Raw genomic sequence first — 21,000 nt, forward strand, 5'->3', positions numbered from 1 at the left:
GCAGAAGGCCAGAACGTGCCGCCCACCGTGCACTTTCGGCAGATCGGGAAACGACCAGGCCGGCGCTCGCTGCCTGCCATGAGCGTCGGCCATTCAGGCAGCTTCTGTTTATTACGGACACAGCGTCCGGGCGGCGTTTTTTGTGCGACACCGGCGCTCAGCTGAGCGTGATACCGGCCTCGGTGCAGGACAAACAGGCCGCGCTTTGCGGCCCCGCCTTGGTCGCTGCAAACGGCTCCTCCATCCGCACCTTCGGTTCGCGCAGTGTCACATTCTGCTTCGGGGGCCAGCGCTTCAGGTGGGACTTCATCACGGCGAACGTGCCCATGGCCTTGCTGGGTGCAGATTTTCTGTGCGCGCATGGGCTTTTGGTGGACGTAAAATGGCGTCGGCTCATCAACGCGGAGACCTTCAGCTCGCTCGCTTGCTCATTGAGCGGCTCCGCACCAACCAAGCTAGCCTGCGCGCTCCCGGCCCCGGACAATTTCACCCGCCTGCTCGCCAAGTTTCCCGCCCTCACGCAGCCGACGTTTTCGGCCGTCGCCGTCAAACACGGCATCGAACACCACATCCCGACCACAGGTCCACCGGTCTACGCCAGGGCTCGTTGCCTCGACCAGACCAAACTCGCCGTGGCGAAGGCGGAATTCGACGCGCTGGAGCGATTGGGCATTGTGCGGCGCTCGAATAGTGCGTGGGCCTTGCCCCTGCACATCGTGCCCAAACCGGGTGGCGGATGACGACCATGCGGCGATTACCGCCGCCTCAACGACGCCACCACCACCGACCGGTACCCGATACCACACATACAGGACTTTTCTGCCCGTTTGGCGGGGCGGGTGATCTTTTCCAAGGTCGACTTCATTCGGGGCTACCACCAGGTACCCGTCCGGCTAGCCGACGTGCCGAAGACGGCGGTAATTACACCTTTTGGCCTCTTCGAGTTCCTTCGCATGCCGTTCGGCCTTAAGAACGCGGCCCAGGCCTTCCAGCGGCTGATGCACAGCGTGCTGCGTGACCTCACCTTCCTTTTCGTCTACTTGGACGACATTCTCGTCGCCAGCACTTCCTGGGCGGAGCACCTCATCCACCTGCGCACGCTTTTTGGGCGCCTCGGCCGGCACGGCCTCATCATCAACCCGGCGAAATGCCAGTTTGGCGTAACGGCCGTCGACTTCCTGGGGCACCGCATCACGAAGCGCGGGGCCGTCCCGCTGCCTACCAAGGTGGAGGCAGTCACAAGTTTCCCGCGCCCCCGCTCCATCAAGGCCCTACAGGAATTTTTGGGGATGGTAAATTTCTACCACCGGTTCGTGCCTCGCGCCACCCCACTCATGCGCCCCCTGTACGAAGCCCTCTGGGGCAAGCAGGCCAAGCACGACGTCGCCTGGACCAAATAGATGGACGAGGCGTTCACGGGCGCTAAGCTGGCCCTCGCCAACGCGACCATGCTGGCGCACCCGGCGCTCGACGCACCCATCGCCCTCACCACGGACGCTTCCGACTACGTGATGGGCGCCGTGCATGAACAGTGGGTGAACGGGGCTTGGCAACCGCTGGCCTTCTTCAGCCGGCAGCATCGCCCTAACGAGCGCAAGTATAGCGCTTTCGACCGCGAGCTCCTCGGCCTTTACCTGGCCGTTTGCCACTTCCGCCATCTTTTAGAAGGCCGCCCGTTCACGGCGTTTGTGGACCACAAACCCCTGGTCTTCGCCATGGCCAAGGTTGCAGAGCCGTGGTCGGCCCGCCAGCAGCGCCACCTCTCAGCCGTGTCCGAATTTACGACGGACATCCGGCACGTCGCGGGCAAGGACAACGCTATGGCCGATTGCCTCTCCCGGTCCGGCGCGAACGCCGTCCACCTCGGTGTGGACTTCGCCCGCATGGCGGCTGACCAGACCGCCGACCCCACGGTGCAAGCCCTCCGGACAGCGGACACAGGCCTACGGTTGGCCGACGTCCCCTTCGAGGACACAGGCACAGCTCTCCTGTGCGACGTTTCCCTGGGCCAACCTCGCCCCATCGTGCCCACCGGATGGCAGCGGCACATTTTTGACGGCCCCCACGGCCTTTCCCACCCGGGCCGGAAAGCGTCGCAGAAGCTCGTGGCAGCAAAGTTAGTCTGGCACGGGCTCCGTAAGGACATCCACGACTGGGCCAATGCCTGTGTCGCCTGCCAGCGCGCGAAGGTCCACCGGCACACCCAGGCCCCGTTGGCACCATTCGACGTACCCGCGTGGCGCTTCGACCACGTCAATGTGGACCTGGTGGGACCCCTTCCCTCCTCACGGGGCTTCACCCACCTCCTCACGATGGTGGACAGGACCACCAGGTGGCCGGAGGCTATCCCGCTGGCATCAACAACATCCGCCGATGTGGCGCAGGCCTTCATTGGCACCTGGATTGCCCGTTTCGGCGTCCCCTCGGACATCTCCTCCGACAGAGGCCCGCAATTCACCTCCGAGCTTTGGGGCGCGGTCGCCCAGGCCTTGGGAGTCAAGCTACACCGCACCACGGCCTACCACCCCCAAGCCAACGGCTTGTGCGAGCGGTTCCACCGCTCGATGAAGGCCGCTCTCAGGGCCAGCCTCCAGGACGACGGTTGGGCCGACAGGCTCCCGTGGGTCCTATTGGGCCTCCAAACGGCCCCTAAAGAGGACCTCCAGGCTTCCACCGCCGAGCTGGTCTACGGATTTACATTGCATTTACAAATGAACACTTCTAGGAATTTCAGGAAAGAAGTTGGGGATTTAAAGAGGCGGATTTGGTTTACGTTTTGTATCCTACTGATCGGCCGGATCTGGACCAGAAACAAAATCTAATCGGCTTGTTCTTGTCGCCTACTCAACACATTCTCCAAGTTTTGTCCGTATCCGTCCACAACTTTTTCATCTATTGTGATGCATATAGTTTTTGGCCCCATCTCTCAATGGTGAAAAATCACAAAAAAATTACATTATTCGGATCGAGCTCTTCACCAAAATCTCATGAATTTGTCCTCATAACAAACCCAACGTCTCCACAAATTTCGTCCAAATCCATCCACAATTTTTTGAGATATCCTGTCCACAGGCAAACAGACAGACAGACAGACAGAGAGGGTGAAAACCTAACCTCTGCCACCGAACAATAACTTCACACGACTGGATATACTCATGATTTTGTCTTAACACTATTTGATTCACAACATTGTTTACAGGAAATCAAACACCCAAATTTCTAGCTAGAACATCCAGAAAAGGATTTATATACGTTTAATGCACCCATCAGTACCTTTCCAGCTCATAGCAACAATCACATTTTCAAGTACTTTTCAATAAATATTCAGCAAAAGCTGCTTATATTTGAGCAAACACTTATCAATGCCAAAATCATTTTTAAATTGCAGACATTTCAGTGAAATACCTGTAACGCAGCCTGAGGATCGTCATCCAAGATCGCATATGTTCTTTGCTGCCAGTGACGGCGCAAGTATCTAAATTTAAGCTCAAGAGTTGGTGTGACCTTGTCCAAGTCCTGATAGGATAACAAGGATTCAATAAAACCTCAAAAAAATGACTCGAGCCTTTTTCAAAAAGTAAAAACTATTCAAACAAAGCAATCAGATACATACAATATATCATATAGTACAGTTACACATGTTTATGAACATGGGAGAAGAATGCATTCAACAATTCATTTGCTTTCACAAATAATAAATGATCACATGAGTCTTTAACCACCTCAGCCCCATTCATACAATTTACAAAACACACATACACACACACACACACACACGCACGCATGCACGCACACGTTCCTGGTGATTAAAATCTTCAAAGGAAACGGATTTCCGAACGAACTTTAACTCCGAGGCGTTCAGTCAAAATGTAGCGGAGAATACGCATTGGGGGGGGGGGGGGAGGGGGAAGAGAGACCGAAGAGCGCATACCTTCACGGATTCCACCGGCAGTCCTCAAAGTGCAATATTTAATTCAACCAACACAGGTTTAAAATGTACAAGAAAATGCCGGCTTTATCAACCAAAAATGCCGGTAACAAAGAAAATGCACGTTAATGAAACTATATTCCTAAATTGGATCGCCCCCACACAGACTCATATACAGACAAAGGATAAAAGAATTGGAAAATAAATATGTGTTCGTGTGTGGCTCTTAGCTCTAATCAGCTGGTGTATCTAGTCAGGAATCGTCAAAGATCGTCTGAGGCCTTGGCGGGAAACGCACATTCGTTGGCGCAAATTCGGCCTCACTGTGCGTCTGCTCACTCCTGGCTCCGCGCGCGAAGCAAACCGCCTTGGAGTGCAGCTCGCTCTTCCAGCCGCACCTGTCCTCACGATCTCTGTACGGAAAACCACAGTTCCCGGCCCGCAGCTCTGCCTCCTCACGACCACTATCAAGATGTCGGAACATGACCGCCCGTGATAAATCCTCCTTGCGCAAGAGAGCAAAGTGTGACCGTTCGCTATGGGGTCCAGAACGAGAAGAACCAAGAGTACGTCGATGCTGAGAGAGATAAAATGTCGATGCCGAGAGAGATAAAATGTCGATGTCGAGAGAGATAAAATGTCGATGCCGAGAGAGATAAAATGTCGATGCCGAGAGAGATAAAATGTCGATGCCGAGAGAGAGAGCTTTGCTGCGACCGTTCACCAACAAAGTCCGGACTCGAGAGAAATTGTCCGCCGTGCTAATTATTTTTATACTTGAGGCTCTGACGTCATCCCACGATGTCTCCGTGTGCGCTCCTATCAGCGAGTCTCATCTTACCAGTCCTTGTGTCAATCAACTCCCGGACCAATCACTGCTCTTCGAGGCATGGCCTCATCAACCTGTCTGTGCTTGTGTGCTCATCAAGTCGGTGTTATCAGCGATAGTGCATGATGCCTGGTTTCCGGTTGGTTTTTAATTAGTGGTTAATGGCCGATTTCTTACGAGGTGTCTGTAGTGTGGTGTCATAAGGAACACAGGAAAAATGTCTTTATGTATAATCAATAATCAGTTTGACCCACGCCCTCCCCCTTTTTGCCTTAAGAACTGCGTCAACTCCATTTGGGGTTGATTTAATTAGTTTATTGATTATGTTTGAGTCAATCTTTTCCAAACTGTGTTGTGATGCACTCCAGGATATAGTTAGACTGCTCACATAAAATTGATCTTTCTCTCAAATGTATTCACCCTTCATCACCTTGGTCACAGAAGGTGGACAGAGTTTATGTTTTAAACCCTGTTTGTCCATCTATTTGCTTGCCTGTTTGTCTCAAAGAGTTATGGACATATTTGGACGAAACCTGGTGGACAGGTTGGGTATGTGACAAGGATAAATTGCTTCGATTTCGGTGAAGATCTGGATTCAGATACGAGATTTTTATCGTGATTCTTCACCATTGAGAGATAGGGCCGAAAACTACATGCATCACAATAGATGAAAAAGTTATGGACGGATTCGGACGAAACTTGGTGGACATGTTGAGTAGGTGACAAGAACAAGACAATTAGATTTTGATTCAGGTCCGAATCCAGATCCAGCCTATCAATGGGATACAAAAGGTGAACTGCTCAGCCTGGCAAAGGTATTCACTTGACCGAGTACGGTTCGAGTATATTGTGTTAAGACAAAGGGTCAGTCAATAATAACTATAATAAATTTAAGAATATGGACACATATCTTTAATATTATGACAAATTAATGTTTGAAATCGTGATTTAAGAAAGCCTGGCATTAATTTAAGTGCACTCATACTTTTGCACCTTTCTGTATACTATCCTTAGCATAATTCAAAGACCGGTGTGTGTTTGTGTGTTTGTGTGTGTGTGTGTGTGTGTGTGTGTGTGTGTGTGTGTGTGTGTGTGTGTGTCTGTCACGCTACTCCTACGGTTCTGGGCCAATTACATCCAGACTTGCTACAAAGGATCAGCATGATCCCAATTAGTGCATAGGTTTTTTTTTGTTTTTTTAAATCTTTGCCGATGGTCTTGGGGTGGGAGACGCAAATTTTCTATGTAAATGTGTATTGTGTAGTGGGCTCCAGGTGAGGGAGGATATTGCAATTCCCAAACCTTTGCAGTACAGTATTCCTGTCCCCACGTTTTCACATGCAGTGAGGTATTTTGAATTATACGTTAAAATAAGAACAAGAGCTTCCAGGGAAGCAGAACTCAACTGAACTGACTGGACAACTTTAAAGTAGGTCAGTTGTCTGTACTAGATTTGACTTAAGATAGCAATCCTACCTTGTGTGGTAAGAGTCTCACACAAAAGTTTGATCAAAATCCATAAATATTTGTGAACGTTAAAGTCTTAACGTCGTTTCGGAGCTGAAAACAATATGGCGGCCTATGGCGGCCATTTTGTGACGGATCGGGTTGGAATGCAATAGCAACCTACCTTGTGTGGTAAGGGTTAAACATTCTAAGTTTTATCAAAATCTGTTAATATTTGTGGATGCTAGAGTGTTAACGTCGTTTTCATGACCAAAAACAAAATGGTCGCCTAAGTCCGACATTTTTCAACGGATCTGGCTGAAATGTAATAACAACCTGGTCCTTGGGGTAGGGATGCTGCAATGTCAAGTTTGATCAGAATCGGTTGATATTTGTGGACGCTACAGTGTTAACGTCGAAAAGTTAACAGACGACGACGACGACGACGACAGACGACGGACGCCGGAGGATTCAGTATGTGATGAACTCAACTGGACGGTAGTCCAGTTGAGTTAATAATACCATGACCCTCCTGGTCACTTCCTAAGGAAGCAGGAGCTTCTAGTACAGTATATATAATCCACTACAGCTATTATTATGATTTGAACACGTGGCAATATACACGATCCTTCCTTAGCAACAAGGATGGCATCCTCAGCAACAAGACATTAATACTTATTTCAATATCACAGCCTTTTATAGGTTTGTAGTTTAGCTGGTTTCACAAATGCTAATTTTGAAGGTGTATCTTGATTCCTTCTTTCAACTGTCGGTGTTACTGCTAAGAAACATTTATAATTGCTAGCAACTCCAGTTCTTCTTTATTCTCAAAGCAAAGTCCAACAAGCATTATTCCCAGTAACACAAAATCTAAGGGATTACAAAGTAAACTGCATGGCTTCCTAAGTAACGAAGTATAGAAAAATTACAGGCAAAAGAGAAACTACTCACCGCAGTAGTGTTGCAAATTTTTCCTGCACGGGCCTCAAGCAAACTACTCAACTCGTACATGGCTATAAGGCGAGCACGATTGGGCTCCTGCTCCACAATGCCCATACTTCGAATAGTGAGGAACAGAGTACTGTTGGAATTTTTGTCTTGCTCACCATCACCCACAGCCTCCTCCCCGAGCACCCTTACCAAGCAGGGCTGGCTCAGACACTCTAAAAAGAGAAAGAAAAAGGGCCAGGTTCACTTCTCACATCTTTACGCTTGTTTCATACTATAGGAGCAGATTGTATCAGCTAACGGACAAGATAATTATGACATCAGTGACTAGGGTTAAAATATATATATATATATATATATATACAGACTTGGCATTTAATATGGAATATTTTTTTTGTGGGGGTGAACTTACTTTTCAAGATGACTTAGAACCAAAAGTTCATTGGAATTATGTTGAAATTATTCGAGATTTTATGAATGTGACCTTTAAAAGAAACAAAAACGACATTTGACATTTCGAAGCAAATAAATTGATCCTTGAAAGTGATGTAAACTGATATCGAACTCAATTCACGGACAGTACTGTGTTAAACTTCTGTACCTTTTCCAGAAGTATGTCTTTATTTTGCACATTAGCCAAAAAAAAATTCAACAAAAACAAAAGCTAAATTATGACTGGGATTACGGACAGTAAAATTACAGTTCAGTACTTCGTGTAACCCCCACGAGCATTCAGGAGAGCACGTACACATCGAGGCATGCTGTTCACGAGATTTGCCAAGGTTTGGACAGGAATCGCTTGCCATGCAGTGACAATAGTCTGCTGCAATTCATGCACAGAGGTAGGCTGCTGGTCCAAGTTGTCGATTTGACGCGTTAATTCTGCCCACAAGTTCTCTTTCGGATTCATATCCGGGGACATGGCAGGCCACTCCATATGCTCTACACGACGGTCAGCAAGAAAGTGTTGGATCATGCGAGCATGATGAGGCCGTGCATTGTCATCTTGGAAGACAAAGTTTCCTCGAAAGGCTGCACGAGCAAATGGAAGCAATATTTCTTCCAGAATGACCCTGTACTTGAACTGGTTCAGGTTCCCATTCAGAACAACCAGGCCAGTTTTGCCACCTGCATGAAAAGCAGCCCAAACGGTCACCCCACCGCCTCCAGCTTGGACTCTTGGCACTATACAATCTTCGTTGTGGGCTTCATGCACTTGTTTGCGCACACGGACGCGGCCATCTTGACGATAGACCAGAAATCTAGGCTCGTCACTGAAGGTCACGTGATTCCAGTGTCCTGGCTGCCAATGACGGTGCTCTCTGGCCCACTGCAATCGGCGCTGGCTGTGTTGTCTGGTCAGGCGTGGCTTTCTCAGGGGACGCCTGGCACGATAGCCTGCTTGAATCAGTCGTTGGTTGACTAGCCTTCTGGATACAGGCACATTTGTCAGTTGCTGCCACTCAGCCCTAAGCCGATTAGCTGACTTGGTACGGCCATTGCAGACTAACCGGTGCAGCTGGCGATCATCTCTCCTTGTGGTTCTGCGTGGACGTCCAGGCCTCGGTATTAGAGTAGGGACACCCCTCTGAGCATTTCGTTTCAGGATCTTTGACACCTGACCTTGAGTGATGCCATACTGCCGAGCAATAGCACGCTGTTTCATGCCAGAATTTCGTAAAGCCATCACTCCATGACAAACAGCATTGTCAAGTTGACGGTCCATCTCCAGAGGAAGCGGCAATAACTTTTGCAGACGTGCAGCAGTTGTTTTCCACTAATACAGAACGCAACAACCCTTATATACCCGATTGTGAAGCCAATCGTCAAATGTACCTGTCGTTACATTTTGTCACGCCACCTGTGATATAATCCTGTTATTGACTTCTTGCTGCGAAAGACAATCAGTGACATGGTTCTTTCAACAAAGACATCACCGAAGGGTAAAAGAAACTCACCAGATTGATATACTGAGTTCAGAAAGTAAACCCAAGTCAAGAAAAAAAAAATATTCCATATTAAATGCCAAGCCTGTATATATATATATATATATATATATATATATATATATATATATATATATATACATATATATATATATATATATACATATATATATATATATATACAGCAATACCCTGGCCTACGTCATTAATTGGTTCCATAAGCCGTGACGTAACTCGGTTTTTGCCGTAAACCGGGCGTAATGCCTTAAAATGAAGACAGAAGAATATGGGAGAATACGTTCCCTATCATGAATGATGGTCGATACCGTCGACCGTGGCAGCCCTAAGGCATGCGCTATCACCGACACTTTTTCACCTTTTAATCAGATTTAACTTATCTTCCATCGTAACCACATTATGCTTGAAAACACTAGCACTATCCTTCTTAGGACCCATGGGCAACAGACACAGTTAAGGAATAATCACAAAAATAACAGGGAAAGGCAAAGCAAGCACGTGACCGCAGCACAGGACAAAATGCATGTGGCGTCGCCTTTGTTTTGAATGAGAACCAGCAGCTACGCGTACGTATACTGTACGTACATTTTAAAATATTTTTAATGTGCTTTTTATTGTATTTTAACTTGTTTTTTAGCTTCTTTTATTGTTAATTTTTATGTACTATTTTATTTATTTTAAATATATTTTTAAGGAAAAATTAATTTTTTTCACATCCTCCTATTATGATGTAGGAGGTTTTTTTTTTTTTTTTTGTTTTGTTTTGTATACAAGATCGAGGCTCGTGAAAGAGCGAACATTAATCTCACAGAAAGACAAACCGACCCGTAAAACATATAACATCGGGAGCGGTAGACAAGATGGGGAGAGAGGGGGAAGGACACAAACACAACATTTGAGAGCAGGGACCGAGAGACATGGAGACATCGAGAGATCTGTGGGAGAGGGCTTTGGGGGGAGGCATGGGAAGGGGGGGGGGGGGTGGGAGAGGTATAAAACATATGGACACTGCCAGCACTTCCAGGAAGAAGTTTGAATTTCAAACAAGGTGGATCTGGGGTGAATTAGCGGGGGTAGAAAAGATCAAGGTTTTGGATGGGGGAAGATAAGAGATGGTGGTGAACAGCTGTTTTAAAGACCTGGAGGGAGGAGTGGGATTGAAGGGAGTTTGTTCCAGAGGCGGGAGAAAAGAGGAATGAAAGAGTGAAGGTGAGCAGAGAGCCGAGATTTCGGCAGTTTAACCATCAGAGGGTTGCTGGCAGATCTTGTGCGACCTGTAGGAATATTTGGGGGACAGAGCACAGAGAGAGATGGGGGAGCAAGGCCGGAGAGGAGTCGGTAGAAGACAGAAAGACCACCTACCTGCCTGCGGTGAGTGAGTGAAAGGCCCTCAGAGATAGCTTCGTCGCGGGAGATTCCAATGATTCTGAAAGCTTTGGTTTCAACAGTGTGAAGCCGAGCTAGGTGTGAGGCAGGAGCACCGGCCCATAGGGGAGAACAGTATTCCATTGAGCTGCGGATGAAAGCCTTGTATGTGGTGAGGAGCTCAGGTGTGCCGAGGAAGGACTTCGCACGACGGAGGATGCGCAGTCGGCGACTGGCTTTGGAGGCCAGCTTGGAAATGTGGTTTACAACAACATGTAACATCCCCCTTACAACATGCACCACTCAACATACAAAAACACACACTCATGCAAAAACACACACCCTCACCCACTCACTCACATACACAAAATAAGAAATAATAATAGTAACAAAAAAAATAAAAAAATAACCACACGCAACCAACCACCTACCCTTGCCAACATGCACCACTCATGCAAACATGCAAAACCATTCATGCCAAACCACACCCACTCATGACCCACTCCTGCAACACTTGATGTAAAGTCGCACATAATGACGTTCGCTGAACTGAAATTTACTCTAGAAGAGTGGCGTAAAGTCGGATTTGACGTAGGTCGAAATGGTGTAAAACGGGGTATTGATGTACATATATATATATATATAACACACACACACACACACACACACACACACTCACACACACACACACACACACACACACACACACACACACACACACACACACACACACACACACACACACACACACACACACACACACAAAATCATGTTTAACATTAAAATCATAAAACTTTGGATTACAATCAAAACCAGAACGTCACTCGGTAGAGTAGAGCGCATACCTCAGTCAGACTCAACAGTTTTCATTTTGTATTCCACTGATAGGCTGGATCTGGATCCGGACATGAACAAAAATCTAATCGGCTTCTTCTCATCACCTTCGCAACACATCCACCAAGTTTTGTCACAACTCATCCACAACTTTTTGAGATATCGTGCTATATATCGTTTTTTGCCCCATTTCTCATTGGTGAAGAATCACTTGTAAAAATATAGTAAACGAAGGTGGACGGAGGTTAGGATTTCACTTCTGTCTGTCTGTCTCACTGTGAGCAGGATATCTCAAAAACCTGTGGACGGATTCAGATGAAACTTGGTGGCCAGGCTGGGTGTGTGACAAGGAAGAATTGATTACATGTTGAGGAAGATTCGGATCCAGATCCGAGAAACTTTTAAGTGAATCTTCACCATTAAGAAATGGGGCCAAAAATAATACATAGCAGAATATCTAAAAAGGTTGTGGACAGCTTGTGACAAAACTTGGTGGACGAGTTTGGTCGGTGACAAGAACAAGCCGACAGATTTTGGTTATGGTCTGGATACAGATCGGTCTATCACAATGATACTAAATGTCAACTGTTCAACCTGGTGGAGGTATGCGCACTACCAAGTGCCGTTCTAGTTCTGCTCCTTCTTTTTTGTTCACAGTCAAGGCTCATATAAGAGCTAAACAATGGGTGTGGTCAGAAATGGGGGGGGGGGGGAGGAGAGGATGCAAAGGGTAGACAAGATGGATACAGAAGGAAACTCTCAGGAAGGAAAAACTGGAAATTTGGAAAGAGGACTTAGGTGTAGGGGAGTGGGAAGTTAACATCTATCTTGAAGAGCTGGAGGGAAGAATGAGATTCAAGAGGATGTGGAAGTTGGTTCAACAGGCAAGAAAATAAATATAAACAAATGAGTGGAGGTGAGTAGTGATCCTGGAGCAGTTGATGGTGGACTCTGTCCTCCTTGCAGAATTATTGGGGGGGGGGGGGGAAGGGGTAGGGGAAGAACGGAGAGGGGGAGGGGTGGGCAGGAGGGACAGAGCACAGAAAGAGCAGAGGGTACAAGACCAGAAAGGAGGTGGTAGAAAACAGAGACCATTGACATGTCTGCGATGGGAAAGTGATAGACCCATAGACAGAGCTTCATCGCAGGATATTCCAATGATCCTGAAGGCCTTGGTTTCCATGGCGTCAAGCTGAGCAAGATGTGAGGCGGGGGTCGGAGGGGGGCAGAGGGGAGAGCAGTACTCCATCAAGTTGCGGATGAAACCTTGGAGGTGGATAGGAGTTCAGGTGTGTCTGAAGATAAAAGAGGCTGGTGCCTGCATGTCTGAAGGATGAGGAATGTCATGGCAGAGGGTCGGAGTCACCACAAAATAGAAAAAGGGGATTTTCCAGAGAGTTGGTTCAGCAATAGGACTAGGCCCAGAACACTGCCTTGGGGCACCCTAGCCTTGACAGGGAGAAGATATGAAAGGATTTGTTGAGAGCCAGACACGTTGGCTACAAGAGTAGAAGAAGTCAATAAGCCGGATGTGTGAAGTTGGCCTTGGATTCCATAGGCAGACAGTTTGGAGACCAAGGCAGGATGCCAGACTGTATCGAAAGCATGAGATATGCTGAGAGAGACGACCTTGATCTAATGTCTAACATTGAGGGACTCCATCCATTGATGGGTGAGTAGAAGCCGCATGTTCAAGGTGGAGTGATCTGGTCTGAATCCAATTTGTTGATCCGAGATGAGGTTCTTGGAGAAAAGGAATGATTTCATGTCAACTACGACGATGGATTCCATCACCATGCTGATGATTAGAGGCAAGCTGATAGGTCTGTAGTTCAGGGGATCTGTTTTTGCACCTTTTATGTAATGCAGTGATGTTGGGTTTATATGTTTGTAAAATAAAAAAATAAAATAAAAATAAAAAAAAGCCACGACATGTTTGTAAAAAACATTTATTGATAATAATAGACATTTTCAAAATAGCTTAAGTTGAAATTCTGGACTAAATGTATAAATTCCTCCTCTGCCCTGCCCTTTCCCTTTACCTAAACCCAGTCTCCCACTGGAAAATTAAAATCCACCCTAACTGTTACTCCTCCCTTTCCACCTGCCTTTCTTGACACCTTTATTGACTTCCTATATCAACATCCTTGGAGTACTATACAGTTTTTAAAAAGTTTAAATTGACAGTTTAAAAAACAACAACAACAAAAGGTTTCATTAGTGATTAAATTGTTCATGTTATTAATTTTGAAAATAATCTGACCTCCAAGTTCTTCATCCAATTCTGTGCTCTTCTGTGAATCTTCCATCTCATCTTTGAGTAGTTCAGACTGTTCACTCCCCGTGGAAGCCTGCAAAGTTGAGTGATCCTCTAGCACATCTTTCACTTCATTCGTCTTTGTGACCCTCGCCTCCACGGCAAGCTCCACTGCCTCTCCCTCGAGGCTTGCTGTATTGTTTGTGGGTCGAGCCTCATCTTCGAGCCTTTCTTTTTCAAAAACAGCAGCACTTGCCTTAGGGTCATCCGTAGACTCAACATGTGAGAAACATTTTTGCTCTGGGTTCACTTGGAAAATACTGCTCATGCTTTTATCCATTTGGTGCTGGTAACAAAGCCAGTCTGTACCCAGCTGCTTACGGAAGTCCTCCATTCTTTCAATCTCTGCCTTGTAAAGGAGGGCTTGAGAAAGGCCTGAAGGACAAAGATTGACATTGTAAACTTCTACAAGAAAACACAAAACTAAAAGACGAATAAATAAATGACTGCTTACTTGTTTCCAGGCAGTGATCGTCACTGCTTATGTCTGAGGTGAAAGGATCTGTTATTGCAACTTTCCTTTTCTTCATCCGCTTCTGAAAATTACACAAAGGTCACCTGACTTTATTAATGATGTTCACTTAATATATCAAGACACTCATATAAATGTTCACAAGGTACGGATGGATGGATGGTCATTAAATGAAAAAAAAACACTAGAGCAATGCGACTGTCGCCAATATGCCTCCACGTAGTCCCTGTCCATGACAATAGGTACATGCCCTCGTTCATTGCCCTAAATATGAACAAGTTTAGTTTAAATCCCTTCAGCTGTTTTGAAGTGTCACATTTTTACCAGACAGGACAGGTTTCACATCGATCGGTGAAGCGGTTTCAGAGAAGGGATTTTTTTTTAAAATACTGACTTTCAAGCTAATATGGCTGCCAAATCACGCGACATATGACATCAAAAATGCACGATCTGCATATGTATGGGTAGGGGATCATGTTTGTGAGGTTTTGTCTTGATTGGATATGGTCCATTTTTCTATCAAAGATGGCTGCCAAACCACGTGACCATCGTCGTCATTTTCGAACTATATGCAACAGTGTTGTTCGATGATATTTGTAAAATTTCACATTAATAGGGTAAGCGGTTTCAGAGATATAATAATTTCATATTTTTCTTCAATCCAAAATGGCTGCCAAACCATGTGACCTTTGATGTCATAAATTTAATATTTCAATACAAATGGGTCAGAGATCATGGGCATGCAATTTCAGACTTTTAGAATAAGGAATTCGATTAAAACATTTATGGCTGGTATACCACTTCACCGATTATATCATTATCATGCTTTTGTTCCCCATTGGGGGTACTTGACAATGTGCCAAGTTTCATTTTTTTCATTACAGCGGTTTCTGAGAAAAATCTTTTCAATCATTTGCATTTAATCTAAGATGTCTGCCATACCACGTGACCTATTGCGTCACAATTGTCATAAGAATATTCTGCATGGGTGTCACTCCTACCCTGAAAGTTTTGTATCAATCAAACATGTGGTTGCTGAGGAAAAACGAGGTTTAACCAGGGCGGATGGACGGACGGACAACCAGAAAACATATGGCCACCTTCGGGGGTGGAGGCATAAACATTCTGTAATGATCGATATTCAAAGCCTCGATTAATGGAAAGCATGTCAGTAAGAATAAGAGGCACTTGGCAATCGATATTGTGCTACAACTTGTTAAATAAAATTTTACGCAAAGATACTTAATTTCGTGCAAATCCAGTTTCCTCACATTTAAAATACAGTAGAATGGTCTGATAAAGGGTCCTTAATTATTTTGTAACAATTTCTAGAAAATAAAAATTCCACTTTGACATTATGGGGCGTTATGTGTAGATCAGTGACAAAAAAAATCTCAATTTAATCCATTTTAACATCCAATGTAACAACAAATTGTGAAAAAAGGAGAGGGGTGTGAATACTTTCTGAAGGCCCTGTATAAAAGCCAATCCCCTCTTTTCCCACACCTTCCAAGTGTGAGTGTGTTATTCTTCTATCCTCAGTCTCCTTGCTCTTCCTCCAGTCCAGATTTTGAATAAAAATAAAATGTGATGATGTGAGCAAAGCTTAAAATCACTTTGCATGAACAACTTGAGTAAATAATAGCCTAACTTTAAAAACTTTAAAACTTTAAAACTTTAAAAGCTGAACTTTAAAACTTTAACTAAAGCTGAAAGCCGAAACTAAAGCCGAACTTTAACTAAAGCCGAACTTTAACTAAAGCCGAAAGCCGAAACTAAAGCCGAACTTTAAAATCAATACACAACATTCAGGAAAAGTATTATGCAAAGCCCCAAAGCATCAGTCACATCTTCAAACATACAACATCTGATGGTTGCTTGTTCATCGAGAGACTCTCTTCAAGCTCACTAACTGCCTCTTGAGATCCAATTTGGTCTGATGACCGTGCAGATCCCAAAGCAGGCTGCATCCATGGTAGAAACTGCAATTATAAAAGAAAATGATGATAAGATACGAGGATAATAATTATAAGAGAATCGAGACAGACATTGTAAAACTGAAGGTACTTTGTAATTATTCAAATGACAAAATAATTGTTTTCCATATTGAAGCACTTTGGATGAGTCTTCAAACTTACAGATAACTCCTTCTTTGTCAACGATTTATTGTCAAGAATGAGCTGCACAACAAAAAGAAGAAGCATCATTATGATCCATTTCGTAAACAGCATCATGTACATCTCAGTGCAGCTTCACAAAGTATGAAATCGTTCGAAGTTGACATGGACATAGAATCAAAAGTTAGAGGGAATTGAAGAAACTTCACAGATTTCTCAAGATGTCGCCCTACTAAACGTACACAATTGTCCCCTCGATGTGGAAGTGCCTTTAGGCCATAAGCGTAGAAAACCTTGGGACAAGCACGCTGCCATTTCACATCAGGTAAACCTATCACCTGGATATTATTTAGAACTTCCAACACATCGACACTACTTGAGTATAGGTGGTCACATTTGCCAGGTATGAGTGAGTATTATTGCGCAAATTCACATCCTGAGAAAGTAGACCTGACTCTCATCTGTCTATTGCTCGTCTCACTTTACTGCACAACAAAACACTGGAGTACCATGCGTTGATATTTTCCCCACATTCGAGTCCCCCATTATAATTCCCTGGTCGGCCTCTAGGAAACTGCTGAGTCTCTGCTTCCTCCATGTTTCCTGTGCAAACATTCTCCCAATTGGCATCCAGTCATGGAACATGGCTCCCCACCATGCAATGGTCCTGCTGCTTCTTATTTTGCCGGCGGAATTCAAGACCATATGTATGATTGCAATCACATCAGGAAGTTGAATTTTAGGGTTTGCTTCTTGCAAACTGTAGGCAGGTTGGAGATATTCGACCTTTTTAAAAATAATATCTCAATTCCTGTTGTATTCCTCCTGCCATCTTAAAATCTCAATTCTTTAAATCCAAATTTTCTTTCCTGTGGAACTGTTTTCAGAAATGCAATGTCTTGAGCTTTTTTTTCTTTTCTTTTTTTTTTGTATACTGAATCGAGGCTCGTGAAAGAGCTAACATTTACTTCACAAACAAATCAACAAGACAAACAAAATATATAAAAAGCGGGAGCGGAAGACAAGATGGGGAGAGAAGGGGAAGCACACAAACACAACATTTGAGAGCAGGGAGAAGTGTGGGAGGGAGAGGGCTTGGGGGGAGGAGGCGTGGGAAGGGGGGGTGGGGGGAAGGGAGAAGTATAAAACACAAGGACACCAAGGACTTCCTGGACAGAAGTTGGTATTTCAAAAAAGTGGAATTGGGGTGAAATTAGCGGGGGAAGAAAAGATCAAGGTTTTGGATGGGGGAAGATAAGAGATGGTGGTGAACAGCTGTTTTAAAGACCTGGAGGGTGGAGTGGGATTGAAGAGAGTGAGGGAGTTTGTTCCAGAGGTGGGAGAAAAGAGGAATGAAGGAGTGAAGGTGAGCAGAAAGTCTTGATTTTGGCAGTTTAACCATAAGAGGGTTGCAGGCAGATCTTGTGCGACCTGTAGGAATATTTGCGGCACAGAGCCCAGAGAGAGATGGGGGGGGGGGGGGCAAGGCCAGAGAGGAGTCGGTAGAAGATGGAAAGACCACCAACCTGCCTGCGGTGAGTGAGTGAGAGGCCCTTGGAGTTAGCTTCATCGCGGGAGATTCCAATGATTTTTACTGGATGTACACCTTTGTACTGGATGTTACCTCTGCTGCCCAACGACCACATCATGTTCTCTCCCATTTTGATTACTCAATGTAAAACACCCGAGACCTCGTCACCATCCTCAGCATCCGTACCATGCAATTCATTTTCTTATGCTGCGGTGCATGTTTATTGTGGTCCCAATGTATAACCTTTGCTTCCCCTCTGCTGACATTAGTTAGTGGGCGTTGACGATCCCATGTTTTCCTTCACAGAGAGTAGATGAACTATCACAGGTACCCTGGCCAATTCAAATTCCTGCTCTAACCTAAAGGGGGCATAGCATCATTGGTACAGCTGTGCCCCAAACAAATTATGCTGCCCACAGCCATGTGCTGCATACGTAAAAAGACCTCTGCCCCCATTTGCTCTGCCAATCCATTTCCCCATGTTCTGCTCTTTCATGAGCCTGATAGCTTAATTTAAAAAAAACTAAAAAAAAAACTTAGATTTGAAATATAAAAACGTTCAATGACATGCTTCTGTGCCAGGGCACACATGATCACGTTGGCTGCCATCCCAGTTTTAACCACAATGCTGTGACTAGCGTAGACAATAACATCGCCAAAATTTCAGCAATGAACTATTAATACAACTGAACCTCTTCTATCCAGATTGGTCTGAACTAAGCATTTTCCAGATAAATTATATTTCTGGTTACTGGATGTCGTTATCTTCTTCTTCTTCTTCTTCTTCTTTAATAGCCAAAATTATTCTCACCATCTTGTGGAGTTGGCCGGGAAAACTTTTTGGCTCAAGCATTTCACAAACCATCTGGCCAGGCCTAACTCTCGACGAAACGATTTGGGCAGGAACATGGAATTTGGCCATGGTGCCGGCAATAGCTCACCGACTCTTTGCAAAGGGCACCAAGGGATCTTTAATGTCCATCAACTAATGCCATCAGACTGGACACCCAGTTTAACGTTAATCTGACGGACAGCACATGCATTGATGAGTCATCCTGTTTGTGAAACACTGGGATGACGGTTCATAACTGGGTCCGTCAGTCCATCAGTCAGCCAGTCAGTCCATAAACACTTGCAACTTCTTCTCCGAAACCGCTGAAGAGATTGTGACCAAACTTGGCACAAATTATATTTGTTATGTTGTGACTAAAGTTTGTTCACGGTATTAAAAAAAAAATTAAAAAAATAATCTGAGTCTAAGGGGGTCTTGCCCCCCCCAAAATAGGTATTTGCTTTTTTTCTCAGAACCTACACACACAATTCCAATGAAACTTCACCACAACCTTCATCATCCGTGATGTACAATGTATCCGTGATGTACAATGTATCCGTGATGTACAATGTTTGTCCAAGGCATTGGAAAAATTGGGGTCTGAGGAGGTACACGGGGTGGGCTGGGGAGGAGGGGTTGCCCCCCAAAATATGTATTTTTTTTGTTGTTGTTTGTTTAAAGTCTTATGGTTATGTTTGTATGATTCTACATGCTGCCCTGTCTTCTAGCAAGCATTGAAATTGGTTTAGAATACCGTTAGTCATGCAGTATACTGTTTATTCTACCAGGTGAGCACCAGGGGTATTGCCCCCGATGTTTAGGACATGGGAGCTGATGCCATCCGGTCCAGTTGCAGTCAGAGTATAGGTTTGTCAGAAACTTCTCCACCTTCTCAGGTGCAAAAGACAAAGGGTTCAGGAGCAGTTGGTTATGACTGGGAAGTGTTGGTACAGAGAGCGAGAGAGCCGGGGTTAGGGACACAAGATTTGGAAGCAAACAGAATTGAATCATTTCGCCTTCTCACAAGAGGATTCGGCTGTAGTGATATTTGAGGAGAGGGAAGGGATGGAGGGGGGGTTCTACACCGACTGATCATACACCGATGGGGAGACCGACTTATCAAGGCACCATCAGGTTTAAGAGAAGGGAGCCCAGTTTGAAGGTTGGACAGATGTTGTTTTCTGATGCTCCTGAGAGTGGACAAACTCTTGTTTTGGACTTTGAGAAACAATTTGAGGTTGACTTCCGTCAAATTTGCCTTCCAGAAAGAGAAGACAAGTTGTTTCAAGGCAACTGCCTCACCACAGGATACAGTGTAGCATGTGCAAGATGGTCGGTATGACAACTGAAGATGAGATGGGATGGATCTTTGCATAAGGTAGAGCAGGTGTCTGTGGAAGAATTCCCTGGGTGAGTTAATATCAGGGGTGGTATATATAGGAGACCAGTCCTGAAGTGAGATGGCTGCTTGCAGTCCCTGCCAGCTTGTCCGAGTGAATTGCCAGACTTGCCGGCACTGAGGTTGTCCTCCGGGAATGGTGAGAGAGAGATGTTGACCTTCACAAGCACATAATCAGATGAACCAATTGGGGTAGAGGAAGAGCAAGAAACATTGGTGGGAATATTGGTCATAGATTTTAGAACGGTGTGCTTTCCTGACGAGTGCAATAAGCACGAAATCCAGATAGGCGGCTCTGTTTTGACATTTAACCAATGACCACCATATAAATCTCCATATTATAGAGTGGCCGGGCTAAAGCCTTTGCAAATTGGAGGCGACGCTATGGTCTGAGCTGTGCAGACACTATTGCCTGCGCATGTATGGAGATCAGGAGGCGCACTCGTCACTCTCCATATATCAAATCTATTCGGCCTGATCATACATACTTGCTGGTTTCTGTGATTTCCATTGGCGGGAACAAATATGTGCGTGGCAGGTATGTGTTTGTTTCTTGTGAATTATGTGGATATCCCCTGGATATACAGATAAAAGAGGTTCTGCTGTATTATATATTTTACAGCCGTTTTAAAGACCTGGGGGGAGGAGTGGGATTGAAGAGAGTGAGGGAGTTTGTTCCAAAGGTGGGAGAAAAGAGGTATGAAGGAGTGAAGGTGAGCAGAGAGTCTTGATTTTGGCAGTTTAACCATAAGAGGGTTGCAGGCAGATCTTGTGCGACCTGCAGGAATATTTGGGGGACAGAGCCCAGAGAGAGCTGGGGGATCAAGGCCGGAGAGGAGTCGGTAGAAGACAGAAAGACCACCAACCTGCCTGCGGTGATTAAGTGAAAGGACCTCGGAGATAGCGTCATCGCGGGAGATTCCAATGATTCTGAACGCTTTGGTTTCAACAGCATGAACACGAGCTAGGTGTGAGGCAGGAGCACCAGCCCAGAGGGGAGAGCAGTACTCCATTGAGC

At 45.4% G+C, this 21,000-nt stretch overlaps 1 protein-coding gene across 5 annotated transcripts in view; it reads right to left on the bottom strand.

Moving 5' to 3' along the window:
* Positions 1–21,000, bottom strand: part of STK11IP (serine/threonine kinase 11 interacting protein) — a 131,304-nt gene that overhangs the window by 48,747 nt on the left and 61,557 nt on the right. For all 5 annotated transcript variants that reach the window (XM_078782542.1, XM_078782540.1, XM_078782543.1 and 2 more), the window contains 6 exons: positions 16,242–16,283; positions 15,966–16,085; positions 14,086–14,167; positions 13,578–14,006; positions 7,155–7,366; positions 3,406–3,516 (listed from right to left, as the gene is read on the bottom strand). In XM_078782542.1, the coding sequence (XP_078638668.1) occupies positions 3,406–3,516; positions 7,155–7,366; positions 13,578–14,006; positions 14,086–14,167; positions 15,966–16,085; positions 16,242–16,283 (996 nt within the window). The remainder of the gene's footprint in view (positions 1–3,405; positions 3,517–7,154; positions 7,367–13,577; positions 14,007–14,085; positions 14,168–15,965; positions 16,086–16,241; positions 16,284–21,000) is intronic.

Source organism: Myxine glutinosa, chromosome 7 (assembly GCF_964187855.1).
Source record: "Myxine glutinosa chromosome 7, kmMyxGlut1.1, whole genome shotgun sequence".
NCBI classification, from domain to species: Eukaryota; Metazoa; Chordata; class Myxini; order Myxiniformes; family Myxinidae; genus Myxine; species Myxine glutinosa.